Below are 20,147 nucleotides of genomic sequence, written 5' to 3' on the forward strand. Positions count from 1 at the left end.
AATGTATAACAAAAAATCCAGAAAGCCCAAAATTGGTACTATGGAAAGATAAGTAAAATTGATGAACCCTTACAAGGACTAGTTTCTTGAAATAGAGATATTACATCTCTATATAGATATACATAGGAATGAAAAGGGGGATATCCCTGTAGAGCCTACAAACATTAAAAGAAGATGTTTTTAACGTCTTTATATCATGTATTTAATTGGATGAAATGCACAAATTTCTTGAAAAATACAACTTACCAAAGCTAACAGAAGAAAGAATAGAAAATCTAAGTAGTAAAATGTATATAAAGGAAACTGTTTCTCTTATTTAAAACCTTTCCACAAAGAAAATCGTAGGCCCATGTAACTTGTCTGGTGAATTCTTTCAGATGTTTAATTCTTTTGGATTCTTGTAGATAATAGAAAAAGGGAATAGTTCCTAACTCAAATTGAACACATAAAATGGACAGTACATTACAATGAAGTGGGTTTATTTAAAGTATGCTAGGGTAGTTTAATATTTAAAAATCAATGTATTTCACCACATTGACAGGAAGTAGAAAAATTAGATGATCATTTTGATCATCTGATACGAATTTTTAGCTTAGTGGAAAAGGCCTTTTTCAAAGAATCTGCCTGTCCCTCCAGCCTCCTCTTCCTTCACTGGCATGTATACACACACTCCTTCTGCCATATATGGAATGGTTTGCACTTCCTGAGCCATGGCATGTTATTTCTTGCCTCTCTGCTTTCACATGCTTCTTTACTCAGTAACTTACACTTGTCCTTCAAGTCAGTTTAAGATTCTTGGAAGATGTTGCCAGCATAGTCTTTCCTCCCCATTTTTCCATTTTTATTGAGATATAATTTACATGCAACAAAAGGCATCTGGGTAACTACCACCACCACAATCAATATGTAGAATATTTGTATTACCCTTAAAAGGGTGCTCCTTCTCTGTAAATATTCCCTACATTGATCTTTGTGCTTTATGTTAGTGTAGATTATATTTTGTGAGGTTTCATATAATCTAAACTGTATTAACTTTTTTGTCTGGCTTTTTTCACTCAGTATGTTTTTGAGATTCACCCATATTGTTGCTTGTATCTGTAATTCATTTTCTCTAATTGCTGAGTTGTGTGCCACTATATGGATATACCACAAATTCTTTTTTCAATACATATTCATGGACATTAGAGTTGCTTCTGGTCTTTATTTATTAAGAATAAAACTGTTATAAATACTAGTATTCAAGTTTTGTGTGGACATATTTCCATTTTCCCTAAGTAAGTACGTAAGAGTTAAATTGCTCAGTATTATTGTAGGTATGTTCTTAACTATGTAAGAAACCACCAGACTGTTTTCCAAAGTGGTTGTACCATTGTACACACCAATCAGCAATGCATGAATGTTCTGTTTGCTTCATATCCTCGGCAACAATTGCTATTGTCAGTCTCTTTAATTTTAGCCATTCTGCTGGGTGTTGTTGGTATCTCATGATTTTAATTGATGTTCCTCTGATGAGTTATGTTGAGTATTTTTTAATGTGTTTATTGGCCATTAGTATTATCTTCCTTTGTGAAGTGTCTGTTGAAATATTTTGCCTATTGAGTTGTCTATAAGAGATTTTATATATATTTATATATATATGTTATATATATATTTATATATTCTGAATTCAAGTCCTTCATCAGATATGTGATAAAAGAAAAACTTCAGCCAAATTAAATTTAAAGGAGTTTAATTGAGCAATGAATGATTCGTGAATCAGGCAGCCCCTAGAATCACAGTACATTCAGAGACTCCAGCACAGTCACATGATGGAAGAAGATTTATAGACCAAAACAGAAGAGAGAAATGAGGTACAGAACAGCTGGATTGGTTACAGCTCAGCCTGTGCCTTACTTGAACACAGTTTGAACATTCAGCAGTGAATGAATGGTTTAAGTCTGGCCTCTGGGATCGGCCAAGACTTAGCCATTGTTACAGGCGCATACTACTAAGTTAGGTTTTCAGTTTTGTCTGCCTATTAAGCTAGGTTACAGTTCATCCGCAAGGACACAAATATAGAGGTATGGAATCCTTCTGAGGCCATATTTAGTTTGCTTTAACATATATATGTTGTGAGTATTTTTTCTTAATCTGTGGCTTGCTTTTTCATTTTCTTAACATTGCCTTTGGAAGAGCTGATACTTTAAATTTTATGATGTCTGATTTATGAAATGTTTCTTTTATGGTTCATACTTTTTGTGTCCTGTTTCTACCCCAGGGTGGCAAAGATTCTCTCCTATGTTTTATTTTAGAAATTTTATAGTTTCAGCGAGTACATTTAGGTCTATGATTTATTTTCAGTTAATCTTTGTGTTTAATGTGAGGTAAGGGTCAAGGTCCCCTCCTCCCCAACTATGGATAATTTGATTGTCCCAGCACCATTTTTTGAAGAGATTGTAATTCCTTCATTGAATTTTTGTGGCACTTTTATTGAAATCGGTTGACCTTGTACCAAGGGGTCTTCAAAAAGTTCATAGAAAGTGTGTATTGTGAACTTTTTTTTTTCTTTTCTTTTTTTTTTTTGAGGCGGAGTCTCACTCTGTCGCCCAGGCTGGAGTACAGTGGCGCAATCACGGCTCACTGCAAGCTCCGCCTCCCGGGTTCACCCCATTCTCCTGCCTCAGCCTCCCGAGTAGCTGGGACTATAGGCGCCCGCCACCACACCCGGCTAATTTTTTTGTATTTTTAGTAGAGACGAGGTTTCACCGTGTTAGCCAGGATGATCTCGATCTCCTGACCTCGTGATCTACCCGCATCGGCCTCCCAAAATGCTGGGATTACAGGCGTGAGCCACCGCGCTCGGCCCCAAGGATTTCGTTTTTTTTGCACCAAAATAAACATCTACTAACTTGTTATAACATGTCTGAACAGGCTCTAGTTTGAGGCACTAAGAAAGAGGAGACATCAGTTTGAAAGCGACCCCTATTAGAGCAACATGGATTTTGCTAAAATTGAAGAAAGAACAAACATCACATTTATGGTGAAGCTTGGATGGAAGAAGAGTTAAATCAATGCTGCTTTATGAAAAGTTTATGGGGAAAATGTTCCCAAAGAAATTGGCAGTTTACAAATGGATAACGCATTTTAAGAAAGGATGAGACAATGTTGAAGATAAAGCCCCTAGTGGCAGACCATCCACATCAGTTTGCAAGGAGAAAATGAATCTTGTTCTTGCCCTAATTGAAGAGGATCAATGATTAACAGTACAAACAACAGCCAGCATCATAGATATATCAGTTGGTTCAGCTTACAGAATTTTCACTGAAAAATTAAAGTTGAACAAACTTTACCTTGATGAATACCAAAACTGTTATGTCCAGATGAACTGCAGGCAAGAACAGAGCTTTCTTTTTCCTTTCCCTTTTTTTTTTTTTTTTTTTTTTTTTTTTTTGGAGACAGCCTCACTCTGTTGCCCAGGCTGGTGTGTAGTAGCGTGATCTTGGCCTCCTGGTTTGAAGTAATTCTTGTGCCTCAGCCTCCTGAGTAGCTGGGACTACAGGCACGCCACCATGCTAGGCTAATCTTTGTATTTTTGATAGAAATGGGTTTTTGCCATGTTGGCCAGACTGGTCTTGAACTCCTGGCTTCAATTGATCCACCTGCCCCAGCCTCCCAAAGTTCTGGGAATACAGGCATGAGCCACTGGGCCTGGCCCAAGAGCAGAGCTTTCAATGGAAATTTTTAACAAGTGGGATCTAGATCCCAAAGCATTTATTCAAAGAACTGCAACAGGAGATGAAACATGGCTTTACCAGTATGATCCTAAAGACAAAGCACAATCAAAGCAGTGGCTAGAAAGAGGTGGAAGTGGTCCAGTCAGAGCAAATGCAGATCAGTCAAGTGCAAAGGTCATGGCAATAGTTTTTTGGGATGCTCAAGGCATTTTGCTTGTTGACTTTCTCCAAAGAATGATAACATCTGCTCATTATGAGTGTGTTTTGAGAAAATTAGCCAATATAGAAAAACTTGAGGAAAGCTTTACCAGAGAGTCCTTCACTACTACAGCACTCTTGTTCATTGTTTTCATCAAATGAGGGCAATTTTGTGAGAGTTTTGATGAGAAATCACTAGGCATTCACTTTACAGTCCTGGTTTGGCTCCTTCTGACCTCATTTTGTTTCCTAATTAAAAAATCTGTAAAGGGTACCCATAATGTTAAAGAGATGGCATTGACATGCTCAATTTCCCAGGGTCCTCAGTTCTTTAGGGATGGACTAAATAGCTGGTATTGTTGCTTATAAAAATATCTTGAATTTGATGAAACTTATATTGAGCAAAGTTTATATTTTTTATCTTTTAATTTTTCCATGATCTTTAAGTCCCCTTGTATGTAAGCATCTATTTTTGGATTTTATTCTATCCCATGTATCTATATGTCTATTATGTCAAAACCATACTGTCTTGAGTACCCTAATTTTATAATTGTGTTGAAATTGATGGTGTAACTCCCCCATCTTTATCCTTCTTCAGGCTTATTTTGGCTATTCTATGTTCTTTGCATTTCCATATGAATTTTTAAGTCAGTTTGTTAATTTCTACAAATTTATGCAAGATTTTAACTGGGATTTCATTTAATCTGTGTATCAATTTGGGAACAACTGACATCTTAACAATATCATAATCTAATCTATGGACATGGTTCTCTTAGCTTGTGCTGCCATAGCAAAATGCCATAGGCTTGGAGGCTTAAACAACAGGAATTTGTTTTTCATGGTTCTGGAAAGTCCAGGAAGAAGGTGCAGGCCAATCTGGTTCCCTGGTAAGGGCTCTCCTCCTGGCTTGCAGAAGGCTGCCTTCTTACTGTGTCCTAACATGGTAAAGAGAGAGAGAGGAAGCAAACTCTCTGGTGTCTTTTCTTGTAGGGCCCCATCCTCATGACCTCATGTAAATCTGATTACTCCCAAAGACTCTCATCTCCACATACCATCACAGTGCGGTTTAGGACTTCAGCAAATGAACTTTTTGGGGAACACCATTCAGTTCCTAGCAATGGTCTGTTCCTCCACTTGTTTAGTTCTAATTTAATTTATCTCAATAGGGTTTTGTAGTTTTCAGTGTTCAAACGTTACATATATTTTGGTAAATTCGTTTTTAAGTGTTTTGTATTTTTCTATGCTACCATAAACAGCTTTAAAAAAAACTTTGATCTCCAGTTTTTCTTTGCTAGTATGTAAAAATACAATTGGTTTTTGTATATTGACCTTGTATTCTGTGACTGCTAAATTCACTTACTAGTTCTACTAGCCCTTTCGTACACTTCATAAGACTTTCCCAAGTACACCATAATGCCTCTGTGAATATAAAGATAGTTGTACATGTTTATCTCTAATCTGTATGCCTTTTCTTTTTCTTGGCTTATTATACTGACTACAGTGTTGAATACAAGAGGTGAGATTTGACTTCTTTACTTGGTCCTATTGTTAGAGGGAAAGCATTCAGTCTTTTGCTAGTAAGTGTGATATTAGATGTAGATTTTTCATAGGAGTTCTTTAGCAGGTTGAGAAAGTCTCCTATTCCCAGTTAGTTGAGATTTTTAAAAAACCATGAGTGGATGTTGAATTTTGTGAAAGGCTTTTCCCCATCTATTAAGATGATCATGATGTTTCTATTTTAGTCCATTAGTATGATGAATTAATTGATTTTTAAACATTAAACCAACTTTCCATTCCTGGCATAAATTCTACTTGGTTATGATGCATTATGTTCTTCACATATTGCTGGATTTGGTTTTTAATATTTGTTAAGGACTTTTGGCATCTAGGAATACTGATCTGTAACTTTTTTTTTTTTATGTCTTTGGTTTTAGTATAGGATTGCATGATTTCTTCCTTAAATGTTTGATAGAATTCACCAGTGAAACCCATTTGAATCTGGAGTTTTCTTTGTTGGAAGGTTTTAAACTACACATTACAATTTTTAAATAGATCGTGTATTTCTTTTGGATTCACTTTTGGTATTTTGTGTCATTCAAAACAGTTTTCTACTTCATCTAAGTTGTGAAATGTATTTGCATAAAGTTACTATTTGATTTTTTGGGTTTTTTTCTTTTTTGAGTCGGAATTTTGCTCTTGTTGCCCAGGCTGGAAGTGCAGTGGTGCAATCTCAGCTCACTGCAACCTTCACCTCCTGGGTTCAAGCGATTCTCCTGTTTCAACCTCCTGAATAGCTGGGATTACAGGCACGCATCACCACACCCAGCTAATTTTTTGTATTTTTAGTAGAGATGGGATTTCATCATGTTGACCAGATGGTCTCGAACTCAGGACCTCAGGTAATCCACCTGCCTCGGCCTCCTAAAGTGCAGGGATTACAGACATGAGCCACTGCACCCAGCCAAGTTGTACTATTCTTACTATCTTTTTAGTGCCTATGGGATCTGTTGTGCCATCTTCTCTTTTATTCTTGCTGTGAATTTGTGTCTTCTCACTTTTTATTCTTGATCAGTCTAGATAGAGATTGTTATTTTTTCAAAGGTCTGTATTTTTGTTTCATTAAATTTTGTTTTCTGTTTCATTTGCCTAAGCTCTATATTTATTTCCTTCTACTTATTTCTGGTTTAGTTTGTTATTTTCTAACTTCATACAGTGGAAGCTTATATTATTGATTTTTTTCTAAGTATTTAAAATTATAAGCTTCCCTGTGAGTACTATTTTCACTATATGTCCCAATTTTTTTCTATGTTGTATTTTCATTTTCATTGTTTAAAATATGTTTTATTTTGTGTTTTTTTTTTACCCATGGGTAATTTAACATTGTGTTATTTAATTTGTAAATATTTGGAGATTTTCCAGTTATCTTTATGTAATTTTTTTCTAATTTAATTCTGTTACGACCAGAAAGCCTACTCTATAGTATTTCATTCTTCTTTTAAAAACCTGCTCTATATTATTTCAGTCTTTATGCAAGGTATGCATATGGTATATCTTTTTGAATGTTTTATGTGCATTTGAAAAGAATGTATATTCTGCTGCTGATGATAGGTATTCTATGAATGTCAGATTAATTTGGTTGATTGTGTTAAGTGTTCCATATTCCTAATGTTATTCAGTCTACAAGTTCTGTCCATTACTGAAAAAGGAGTTTTGAGGTTTCCAATTCTAATTGTAGGTTTATTTCTCCTTTTAATTATGTCAGTTTTTGCTTCATGTATTTTGAATAGCTGTTATTGGGTACATGCACATTCAGGATTATTACGTTTTCTTGATGAATTTAACCCTTTATCCTAATTGAGATGTTCCTTTTTATCTCTGGTAACGATCCTTGACCTGACATATGTTTGTCTAAGATTCCAGTTTTCTTATGATTAGAGTTTAAATGCCATATCTTTTTGTTTTATCTGTTTCTTTACATTCAAAATGAATTTCTTCTAGATAGAATATCGTCTGATCTTGCTTTTAAAATCTATCCTGACAACCTCTTTTTAGTGTTTAGACCATTTGCATTTAATGTGATTTTCTGTGTAAGTTTAAATCTGCCATCTCATTTTCTGTTTATCACATCTATTTTTTGTTTGTTTGTTTCTTTTTCCCTCTTTTCCTTACTTTTGGGTTAATTCAGTGTTTTTTAGGATTCCATTTCATTTTCACAGTTGGTTTATTAGCTGCTCCTCCTTTGTCACCACCCACCATGGCTGTTGTAGGGTTTACAATATATGTCTTTAACTTAGCACAGTCTGTCTTCAAATATGCCACTTCCTGTGTAATGTAGGAAACTTAACAATAGTGTACTTCCATTTGTCCCCTGGACAAATGTGCTACTGTTGTCATGTAGAGTATATTCATGAAATAGCTTCTTAAACACCCTTTTCTGCTAATTTTATCATCTCTTAAACTTCTGAGTTTGTTTCTGTTGACTCATTTTTCTCAAGGCTACTAGTCGTTGTTGCTGGTTTTTCATGTATCTAGTACTTCTTGATCAGATGTCAGATATTGTGACTTGTACATTGCTGAGTGCTCACTTTTGTTGTATTCCTTTAAAGAGTACAGAATTTATTTCAAGCAAGTAGTTAAGTTACTAATAATCAGTTTAACCCTTTTGAAGCTTATTTTTAATATCTTTTAAGGTAGATCTAGAGTAGTCTTTACTCTAAAGCTGATTTAGCAATACTCCTGATGCATTTTTTTTTTTTAATAGAGATAGAGTCTCATTATGTTGCCCAGGCTAGTCATGAACCCTTGGCCTCAAGTAATCCTCCCATCTTGGGCGTCCAAAGTACTGGGACTATAGGTGTAAGCCACTGCATCTGGCCCTCATGTACGTTTTCTACTGAATGTCCTGTGTATTCAATGAAGTCTCTCTACTCTAGGTAGTTGTAACTTAAACATTCCCAGACCTGTGGAATTCTAGGATTGTTTGACTTACACTTCCTGTGGTTCTTATTTTTCCAGAAGTTGTTCTTGCTCAGTCTTACGGTATTTCATTCTGCGTATGTACAGATAGCTATTCAGCCAGAGATTCAAGGAACGCATATGCAGGTTTCTAAAGCTCTTCCTCTGTATTGTCTTCCTCTCTTGAGTACCCTGCCCAGAAAACTGCAGCACCTGGCCTACCTGACCTCTGTCTCTTTCTTCTCAACTCATTGGGATTACAGGCTCTGTTTGGATTTCCATTCTCTGAGCCAAAGTCTGGAAATTAATTTTAGGAAGAAAGCCTGGGTGATGATAGGGCTCACTTTATTTGTCTCCCTTTTATCAGATATCACAGTTCTGTACTGTCTATTTTCTACTGTCTGCAAATAGTTGCTTCCAATAGTTTTGTCTAGTTTTCTAGTTGTTTATAATAGGAGTATAAATTTTGGCCCTCTTATTCCTTGTTGATCAGAAATGACATCATAGCTTTTGAATTTTCTCACATCTCCCCATAAAAATAGACAGGTCAAACAGGGCTACAAAGACCCATGGATAGCATCTACAACTAAAACTAGATGACTAGGCATTCCTGTGACCTTCCAAATATGAGTGGATGGAGCTAAATCACTGACAGCTTGAAGACCTGTGTGATGTCGTTATCTACACAGGAAAAAAAGAAAAAAAAGGAAGGCAGTTCAGCTTCTGATACCCTGAGATTACTAAAGCTATATCAAAAGGACAGAGCCAACTTGAAAAGGTCCCCATAGCTAAAGAGAGGTAATGTAAGGATCAATAACTGCAAAGGATTGAAACAGCAATTATATTTAAATTTATAGGTTTCAAATGACATTTAAAAAACCCCTTATAATCTTTGGAGGATACTAGAGAAACCACCTCATTATTTTGAAAGCTGGCAAATATAAGAAATGAGGTGAGCTTTTATCCCACCTTTCCTATTTTTACCTAGTATAACAAAATAGTTGATAAGGCAAAATTCCTTTTTTGAGATGTATTCCATCTCATAAAGAATGAATGAAAAAATTTAAAAATCACCATTTTGCAACCCCAGATGAATTAATGAGTCTAGGCAGTGATTATCAATGGCTGCTAATATCACAAAAAGAAGAATAAAAAACCATTATGTACCTACTACGGAGTCACATATCTGTCACTTAGGAAGTAATCTTATAAAATCTGAGGAAAAAAAAAAAATCCAGCCTGAATCTGCAAGCTTCTTGATGTACCACTTTTTGAGAATTATAAGACAGAGTTACATATTAAAACACACCATGGAGATACAAAAACAAAATTTAGTGAGGGGACTTTAGGACAGGGGTTAGCACACAATGCATGAGACATATGTGGCCCATTGCCTGTTTTCGTATGACTTTTGAGCCAAGAATAGTTTTTACGTTTTTAAATGGTTGAAAACATTCAGAAGAATATTTTGTGAGATATGAAATTTCTATGAAGTTCCAATTGCAGCATTCATAAAAAACTTTTGTTGGAACACAGCCATGCTCATTTGTTTATGTATTGTCTGTGGCTGCTTTCATGCTGCAAGGGCAGAGTTGAGTAGGCGCAGGAGTCTATACAATCTAAAATGCCAAAATATTTACCCACTGGTCCTTAACAACAACAACAAAAAATTGTCAGTCCCTAATCTAGAGGACTAATGACCCAGCTTCTTTAACAAAACAATTCTAAGAAAAGGAAAAATCAGTAAGACTTAAGAGACAATCAAATATCACAATATGTGGACCTCATTTGGATCCCTATTCAAAACACAATGTTTAAAAAACCAAGATCATCAGGAAAATGTGAACAGCAACAAAGATACTTGATGATATTAAGGAATTGTTAATTTTTAAAGGTGTGATGATTTTGTGATTATATTTTAAGAGGTCCTTCCTTAGCTTTTAATTTTTTTATTTATTTTTATTTTTGTTTTATTTTTATTTTTTTGAGACAGAGTCTCCCTCTGTCTCCCAGGCTGGAGTACAGTGGCACGATCTCGGCTCACTGCAAGCTCCGCCTCCCGGGTTCATGCCATTCTCCTGCCTCAGCCTCCCAGCAGCTGGGACTGCAGGAGCCCGCCACCCCGCCCGGCTAATTTTTTTTTTTTTTCTTTTTGTATTTTTAGTAGAGACGGGGTTTCACCATATTAGCCAGGATGGTCTCTATCTCCTGACCTCGTGATCCACCCACCTCGGCCTTCCAAAATGCTGGGATTACAGGCATGAGCCACCACGCCCAGCTGTTCCTTAGCTTTTTAGAGATAGATTCTGAAATATATTTAGATACTTGGATTTGCTTCAGAATAATCCAGGGAGATGGGAGTTATTGAGTGTGGATGTAAGTAAAATAAGATTGGCCATGTTATGAAAAATTGTGACTGGAAGATGGGTGCGTAGTGTGATGGCTCATCATACTGTTTTACTATTTTCTCTAGCTTTGAATGTTTGAAAACTTAGAAATAAGTTTAAAAAATCAGTTCAAAGGCCATTTCCTCTGGGCCTAGTAATCGAATGCCTCTTTTCTGTGCTTCTGTAGAATCAAGGAACTTAACCAAATTAATTATTATTGGGTGGTTATTTGTTTAATTTCCCCTGGACTCCCAGCTCCTTGAGGGCAGGGACCATTTGACTTTGATCTGTAGTGTCAGTTATAGGACATAGCACATAATCTGGTACATACTTCTGGAACAAAAATAGTGACTTTTCATGGCATACCATGATTTCTAGATGATAAAAATTCTAAAACACAGTCATCCTTTTTTTTGACATTATTTATTTTTATTTACTTTACTCCTTCCAAATAGCCTATAGTTCAGCATGAAACCAAACTGGTTATATAGCTTTTATAAATCAGGAAAAATATAACTCCAAAATAAAGTAAGTTATAGAAGGGGCATCTTAGTTTGAGCTGTCTCAGTCTGAGACATGATACTGTTTAAGTGTGGAATAGGTACTTAGAAGTAAGGCAGGTATTTCTTCTCCAAGCACAATATTGTATGTTTCTGAATATTGCAAAAATGTCCATATTCAAATCTAAGACCAAAATCTAATCAGCTACAAATTATTTCTATCTACCTTATTATTCTCTTTTGTTAGCTTAATACCTTAATTATTAGTTTAATAACCTAACAACTGGTTATGATTATTGAAAGTTAATTTTTGCCTAGGTATAGTGGCTTAAGCCTATAATCCCATCACTTTGGGAGGCCCAAGCTGGAAGATTGCTTGAGATCAGCCTGTACAACATAGTGAGACCCTATCTCTACAAGAAATTTTAAAATTAGCTGGGCATGGTGGTGCATGCCGGTGGTCCCAGCTATTCAGGAGGCTGAGGTGGGAGGATTGCTTGAGCCCAGGAGATCAAGGCTGCAGTGAGCTATCATCACACCACTGCACTCCATCCTTGGCAACAGAGCAAAACCCTGTCTCCAGAAAAAAGAAAAAGTAATTTTAGAAAGCCCAATCTTTTGCTTTGTTTTCCCTCTTCACATTGTTGCCTTCATATCTGTAGCAATTCTCTTATCATGGATTTTTTTTTTTTTTTTTTTCTGTTTTCAGTGTAATTTGATCCTCACAAACTGAGCTCCAGGATAGTGAGTCAGAAATACAACCCTGAAGCTTAAGCCAGGGTCTAATTTTTAAATAAATCACCTGGCACCAAAACACCTTATCACATTCATCAAGAAGACCTTTTGGTGTTCTGGGCTTGGGGACAAGGTGGATTGTCAAATGATTAGTCATCAAGTTATTTTTGTAACCTTATTCTCCTATGCTGTTTTCCTCTGAATCAGGGTTTTTATAGCAGGTGTGAACATTTATAATTGTCATTTTCATAAAAATAAAATGCTGTTTTCTTCAAAGCATTTACAAAATCATAACGGGAAGATTTTAAAGCTAATTTACCTAGCAAAATGCCAGTGACACCCCATGATATTCTCCTGACTTCCTTGCCCAAACTGGTAGGTGAAGTCAGAACTGAGGGGTGCCTGAGGTACTAACGGAACTAGCTCAATGGCAGAGTCAACAGCAAGGGAAACAGACTCAGTAGGGTTAAGGGCACAGCTAGTTTTTCCCACCATCTTTGGACTTCCGATTGTGTACATCTTATCTCTACATCCATTTTCTTAGGTACTTTCCTCCCTTCCCTTGATGGCTTCATTTTTATCTCTATGGCAAGTCTTCATTATGTATGATAACAGGGGCCACGGAGAGCATGGATGACCACAATTTAGAAATGCGCTTCATAACTTATAATGCGTGAAAACCAAAGCTTGAGATTCTCTTTATATGAAGTGTAGTATGGCGCCCCACCTTGGTATCACGTGGCATTCTGGCCACTGCCCCTCAGGGAGGCTGTGCCAGAACTGGGAAAATTAAGGGATGGGTCAAAGTGTGATAGGAGGAAATGGGGGTGTCAACCATGTGCTGGAAATTGGCCCTCTTTCATTCAACAGACATGCTGGGCACAAAGATGAATGTACCCCAGTTTTTGATCTCATGAAGTTTGCAGTGAGGTGTAGGGGCTACAAAAAGAAGACAGGATAGAAGCAACAGCCAACCATTGCAGGGCACAGCACCTCCTGCTGCTGGATTCCATGCAGATTTGACAGCCCTTATTTCTACTCCATCCCTGTGCATCACCTGACACAGTTGACAAGTTTCTATGCTGGAAACTCTCACCCGTCTTAGCTTCCACATTACTCTGTCCTGGACATTCATTCTTGGTATTGGCTCTTGTTCTTTTTTCTGATGGTAAATTAGCATTTCCTAGAGTTCTTCACTCTTGCCCATCCCACCCAGTGCTATCAATTCTGAACCTCAATTTTTCTACCTCAGCACTTTCCTGGATTATGACAGACTCATCAGTTAACAGTAACTTCCTTTGGCAGTGATTCTTGACCTGGTGGGGGAACAGTATCCAAAGCTCCAGTAGCAGAAGCTCCTTGGGTGATTTTGACACACTTCCCCCTCCTCTTGGACAGATTCTGTCTTATATTTTAACCCCTAGCACGGTGGCCAGCTGTGGTAGGAGCTCAGTGATGTTAACAGCGTGTTTAATGGCAGTAAGCACAGGATGCTATGAGAACACACAGCAGGTCACTTAATTGTGAGAAAGTCAGGAAAAGCTACAGAGAAGCTATCAGTTGAGCTAAACTGAATTTTCTAGATGGATAAGCCTTAAAGAGATTCAAATAGGTGGGTTTTCACAGCAAGGCAGATCAGTTATTGAAATTTATGTATGGCAAGTGGTTAGACACACAGGCTTCTTTACTAAATCTCAGCATTAGGAGAAAAGAACTCTTTCTGAATTTTGAACAAGAATAGCATAAGTCAAATAAAAGTAAGATGTTCTATATCATTGGATAGGTAATCGATTTGTGGTCATCACTGCTCCCAAGAAATGATACTGGTCCTGGTATGAAATAGTCTAATTAATTTTTAAAAATAATTTCAACTTTCATTTTAGATTCAGGGGTACATGTGCAGGTCCGTTACCTGAGTATATGGTGTGATGCTGAGGTTTGGGATACAAATGATCCCATCACCCAGGTAGTGAGCATAGTACCCAGTAGACAGTCTTTTAATTTTAATAAAGAGTTTCATTTATTCACTCAATAAACTTACTGAAGCACCTTCTAGTGTTGAGCACTGTAATGGGTGCTGTATATTCATTAGTGAGCAAAACAAACAGCCCCTTCCCTCATGGGGCTTATAGTCTAGTGAAAAAATAGACATTAAGGAAATCACTACAAACACACAGAATGATAAATGCTATGAGAGAAAGTGGATTGTTAAGGGAAAGTACAACAGGGTCACCTAGTTGAGATTAAGCAAGAAGTGAACAATGATCAGAGGTTAATTAGGCAAAAAAATTAGAGGGAAGAGGCAGAGAGATGTAGGAAACTCCAGGGCAAAATGGTTTGAACAAATTGATGAAGAGCCATAAAGCGGCTCAACTAAGAGTTGCTGCTGAGGAGGAAGGGCACACCCCTTCTCAGGTCCTGCTTCTGCCTCTTCCTTGAGTTCATGCCATATTGTAGTGGGTATCCCCCATCAACTCCAGTGACAGTGGTCTCCTTGCAGGTTCCCAGACAGGCTATGCTGTTTCATGCCTTTTAAAAATTGTGGTAAAAAGCATGCAACATGAAATGTACCCCCATCTGAAGTGTTCAGTACAATATTGTTAACTATAAGCACAGTGTTGTCCAGCACAAATTTAAGCATTATGCATAACATAAGCATTAAGCATAGCATTAAGCAATAATGTTGTCCAGCACAAATGTTTGCACAAATTTTCTCACATACATGCATAAGAAGCTTACACAGCTCAAAAATCAGAGTGATGTTAAAAAGGCATAGAGAAAGCTTTTATTCCCACCCCTGCCCCATCTGCACTGTTCACCTTCACTCCCTGCAAATTGTTATTAGCCCTTGTGTATTAGTCCTCCAGTTCTTTATGTAAAGAATATACATTGTTCTGTCTTATTAAAAAAAAAAGTAGCATGTGATGGACATTGTTATGTAGCTTGCTTTTTTACCTAACAATATGTGTTAGAGTTCACTTTATATAAAGCTGCACTGTCCAAGAAGGTCAGTAGGAGTCATATGTGGCTGTGGAGCACTTGAAATGTGGCAGGTGCAACTAAAAATGGAATTTTAAATTTTATTTAATTTAAATTTAGGTTTAAAAAATGAAAGTGAAAAATATCTTCCTATTAATCTCAACTTTCTTGTTTTAGTAGGACTACATTTCACTTTAACCGTTGAAAATCCAATATCCAAATTGAGACGTGGTATAAGTGTAAAACACACACTGGATTTCAAAGACAGTACAAAAAAATGCAAACTGTCTCATTAATGTTTTACATTGTTTACAATCTAGTCATCATTTTGTTCAATGTTTTTTGATATAATTGGTTAAATAAATATTAAAACCAATTCTGCCTATTTCTCTTTTTTTAAAGTGATACTAGAAAACTTCAAATTACATATGTAGCTCAAATTCTGTTTCTTCTGGACAGTGCTGATATATAACATTTACTACTTTTTACACCTGTATAGTATTCCATTGTATAGAGTACCACAATTTACTTAACCAATCCACCTTTGATGCATATTTGAGTTGTTTTTCCAATCTTCTGTTAGAAAAAAAAAAAAAGCAGAAATGCTTACCCTTCTCCATGCATCACTTCATACATGTGCAGGTTGATCTGTAAAATGAATTCCCGGCATTGGGATTGCTGGGTCCAAATGTAAGTGCATTTGTAATTTTGATATTGCCAAATTGCCCTCCATAAGCACTGTACCAATTTGCACTCCCACCAGCAATGTGTGTGAGTACCAGTTTCCTCATATATTGCCACTCGAAACTACAATTAACTGTATTTTTGGATGTAATAATCAACATTTCTTTTTGCTAATTCTGAGAAGGTTTTAAGAAATCATAAATGGTTTGCCTAACTTCCTTTTCCATTTGGAAAAAAAAAAAAAAAAAAAAAAAAAAAAAACCTGCTACTGATAAAATACTTAGAATTAGCATTTCAGAACTGACTTTTTTTTTTTTTTGAGGTGGAGTCTCGCTCTGTCGCCCAGGCTGGAGTGCAGTGGTGCAGTCTCGGCTCACTGCAACCTCTGCCTCCTGGGTTCACACCATTCTCCTGCCTCAGCCTCCCGAGTAGCTCGGACTACAGGCACCTGCCACCACACCCGGCTAATTTTTAAATTTTTATTATTATTATTTTTTAATTAAAGCATCAAAGAAGTAACCCTCACTGTCTCCCAGGTTGTAAATTTCTGTGAAAGTTGCAACTTTCACCATACTGAGATTTAAGCACAGGGATTTTGTGAGGGCTCAAATGAACAAGGGACTACATTTTCTTCTGTTTTTTAAGAGTTGGGGATTTCTCAGATTACTCCAGCAGCCTTCCCTAGCTATGTTGGACTAACATTTAAGGGTAGACTGGCAGTTTGCATGCCGTTTTTGCATGTTGTAAGTTAATCTCCTGGATTGGTTTTACTGTATGCTAAACATATTCTAACTCAGTGGGTTGCTTAACTGAGGAAACGCACTGACAACATATTTGGCGCTTAAGAGCTGCCATAATCATCAGATAGTTCATTCCACTGACTTCATTAGTAAATGGTAGATAAAGTTTATCTTTTCACTTTATGGATCTAACTGTTGTCTCTCATTTGAGACTTGTGTGCCCTCTACTGCCCTCTTTGTCTTTTTTTGTTTTTTCAGATGGAAATGAAGTAAACATTCAGTATCCAAAAGCAAAATGCTTTAAATTTTCCATTCCTAGGAATCTGAAAATAAGATTCTTGTGAAGAGAATTCTTACTATGGAGTTAGAGATGTGCCAGATAAGTTAATAAATCAGTATAATGGAACTCTTGATTTGGGGGGATATAAAATAATATTTTGGCAAATTCTAGAGGCATTTTATATGAAATATGACTATGGACACTTAACTCTCTTTAGTATTGTATTGATTTTCAACATAAAAAGATTAAGAAAAAAAGTTGTTTTTATGTTCGTCATGCAGGAAAAGCACCAGGACATTGAGGACTTAGTATAAGGGTCATCTTTGGCAACTGGTTGTATTGAGTCATTGCTACTATGTTTGAGTTACACAATAAATAAATATACAACTTTCTAACAGGAAGTAGCTGCAGCCATAGCTATTCTTCATATTTTTGCTTCTGTTGCTAATTTTTGCCTAATTATTTTGTTTCAGGAAGGGTTTTCACTCGTTGGTAGCAAGGACTGGTTGAAGATTGTAAGACGCATGGATTGTCTGTTGTTTGGAACAACGATAAAGGCAAGATTTAAGCTAATGATCATACTCTTCTCATCTTTTATGTGTGTATGTTGGGGAGGTGTTTGAGAGCATCTCTTAGTAGGTGTCATGTACTGGAAAGAATACAAATGTTTAAGAAAGGTTTGTACTATGAGTAAAACATGAAACAAGGACCGTAGAGAGGCAGAAGCCTCATTAGCAGGAAGACATTGCTAAGGAGTCAGGCTCTAATGGATTTATCAATATGCGTCTGATGGAGCTGTGCAGCCATTCTCTGTCCCCCAAGCACAGATCGGGAGGAGGTGGAGTGCATCGTTTGTCTTGCTATTTGGATGTTTAAAAAGGTGTATATTTTCAAATGATTCAGTGAATATGTATTTTCATTTTTTCTAATATTAAAAAAATTCTCTTGCTTTCTAGCTGTATTAAGTGTAAAGAATGATCCTCATCAAAGAAACGTGCATATTAATCACCTGGATCATTTTCCTTCAAAAATAACTATGAAAACCAATCTGTTAACATTCACGGAGTAGATAATATTGAAATTTAAGTGAAAGATACTAATTTTTGAGGGACTCAGACTCTGAGAGTTAGACGATTATCTAGTGGAAGGGTATTAACCTGGGGTACACAGACCCCAGAGTCTCCATAGAATTCAGGGGGTCCATGAACTTCCATGGATTTTCACTGACCTCTAATTGAAATTTATCATTTCCTTCCACTATGAATGTAGGCCAGCAGACCACAGTAGTTTTAGAACTTCTCACCAATGGAAATCACAGATACTTTCATATCACAGTTCAGTTGTTTCTGACATCTCAAATGTTTATGCTCATCACTACCTGAAAATTAAGGTGTTTATTAGTCCTACTAGATCTTTATTATCAAATATGTTAATAAAGAAGCATATACATTAGTTCACAAATTAGTGCCTTAATATTGTAATAAACAAATTCAGTATAATTGGTTTCTTTGTAAACTTGTGTATTTTGTGTGATTAAAAACATTGTTCTGAGTCCACTGGCTTACCAGATTGTCACGGGGTCTGGAGCACACACTCCAAAATGTTCAAGAACCCCTGTTTTGTTTCCCATATAAGGCAAGTGACTTAGGCCAATAGCCCAGGTTATGACTAGCTATCAGAGAACCAGGCTGCGGCTGCCTTTTGATCTTTGGACTTAGCTCCAGACCATATCATACTGAATGAATGTATAGATCTCTGAAAAAGTTATACCATGCTATATGTTTGATATTTGAGTTTTAAATTTTTCTAAATATACATTATTACTAAAATTTTAAACTAACTACAAAGAGCAAAATAAAAATCAACCATAATTTGACCACTCAAAAATAATTATTAATATTCTGAAGCTTTTACTAAGTATATATACTGTATCAGTTAGGATTGTGTTCAGATGCATGTAAGAGAAAAATCAGCTATAATGGCCTAAAAAACCAGATTTCTTTTTTTTTCACTTAAAAGGAAATCTAGGCTGGGCATGGTGGCTCATGCCTGTAATCCCAGCACTTTGGGAGGCCAAGACGGGCAGATCACCTGAGGTCAGGAGTTCAAGACCAGCCTGTACAACATGGTGAAACCCCATCTTTACTAAAAATACAAAAATTAGCCGGGGGTGGTGGTAGGTGCCTGTAATCCCAGCTACTTGGGAGGCTGAGACGAGAGAATTGCTTGAACCTAGGAGGCAGAGGTTGTAGTGAGCCAAGATCACACCACTACACTCCAGCCTGGGCGACAGAGCGAGACTCCGTCTCCAAAAAAAAAAAAAAAAAAAATCTAGAAACAGGCAGTTGCTAGCATCATCCAGCAACTCAACAGTGTCCACGTTGGTATCTCTGTAACTCTCCTGGCTGCTCCCTCTTGGGTGCAGAATGGTTGCTGCAGCTCTACTGTATTTCCATTGAAGGAAGGTCAGCATCACCTGGCCCTTTTATAAGGAAAGCATCCACTTTCCTATACAGCTCTCCACCACCCACAACCCCCAGAAGATGCCTGCTTATGTGTCATGGACCAGTGTAATATGGCTGTCCCGAACTGCAAAGATTAGGAAAATGAGCGTTTGACATTTCCAGCCCCTCTTGTGGATTGGCTTGTGCTAACTGAGTGTCAACCATATAGATAATTTATAAAATGGGGATTGTAGTACTTTGTATCCTGTTCTTTTTATCAGGAACATTATACCAAGCCATTAGTCTCTGAAAACACTCATAATGGCTTGGTAGCATGTTATTGTTTGGATGCACTAGGGTTTAACTCATTGCTAATTTTTCACTATTATAAAAATGTTCTGATCTTCATAAGGATTTATTTACAGGATTCTTTACTTAGAAGTCCCAGATGTATACACTTTTTTTTTTTTTTTAATTTATAAATTTGCCCTCCCAATAGGTTGTCTCTGCTTCTACTGTACTGGTAATGTGTAAGAATGTTCATTTATCCAAATCCTCTCCAACATGGTAATACAATTTAAATTCAAAAACTAGTTTCTAATTTGACAGGCAGAAATGAGAATATTCCTTTAATTTGCATTTCTTATTAAAACTGATGAGAATGGTAATGTGACATTTGTATTTCTTCTGTGAATCACCTGTCTACTTCTTTTGCCTAGTTTTTCTCCTCTTCAAACTATGTATAATTTGTGTAGTTGTATAATTTTATATATTTGTGTATATACCATATGTATAGATTTTTTAGACATTTAAAGCTAGGAACCATTTGCCTGCTATTGTGAATGTGTGTTTTTTGTTTTTTGTTTTTTGTTTTTTTTTTTTTTTTTTTTGAGACAGAGCCTTGCTCTGTCGCCTAGGCTGGAGCGCAGTGGCCGGATCTCAGCTCACTGCAAGCTCCGCCTTCCGGGTTTACGCCATTCTCCTGCCTCAGCCTCCCGAGTAGCTGGGACTACAGGCGCCCGCCACCTCGCC

General features: G+C 36.7%; 1 protein-coding gene across 2 annotated transcripts in view; it reads left to right on the forward strand.

Moving 5' to 3' along the window:
• The window catches only part of REC114 (REC114 meiotic recombination protein), a 125,243-nt gene that overhangs the window by 88,340 nt on the left and 16,756 nt on the right, over window positions 1–20,147 (forward strand). For both annotated transcript variants that reach the window (XM_050797758.1, XM_050797757.1), the window contains one exon: window positions 17,145–17,228. In XM_050797758.1, coding sequence (XP_050653715.1) covers window positions 17,145–17,228 — 84 coding nt within the window. The remainder of the gene's footprint in view (window positions 1–17,144; window positions 17,229–20,147) is intronic.

Source organism: Macaca thibetana, chromosome 7 (genome assembly GCF_024542745.1).
Source record: "Macaca thibetana thibetana isolate TM-01 chromosome 7, ASM2454274v1, whole genome shotgun sequence".
NCBI classification, from domain to species: domain Eukaryota; kingdom Metazoa; phylum Chordata; class Mammalia; order Primates; family Cercopithecidae; genus Macaca; species Macaca thibetana.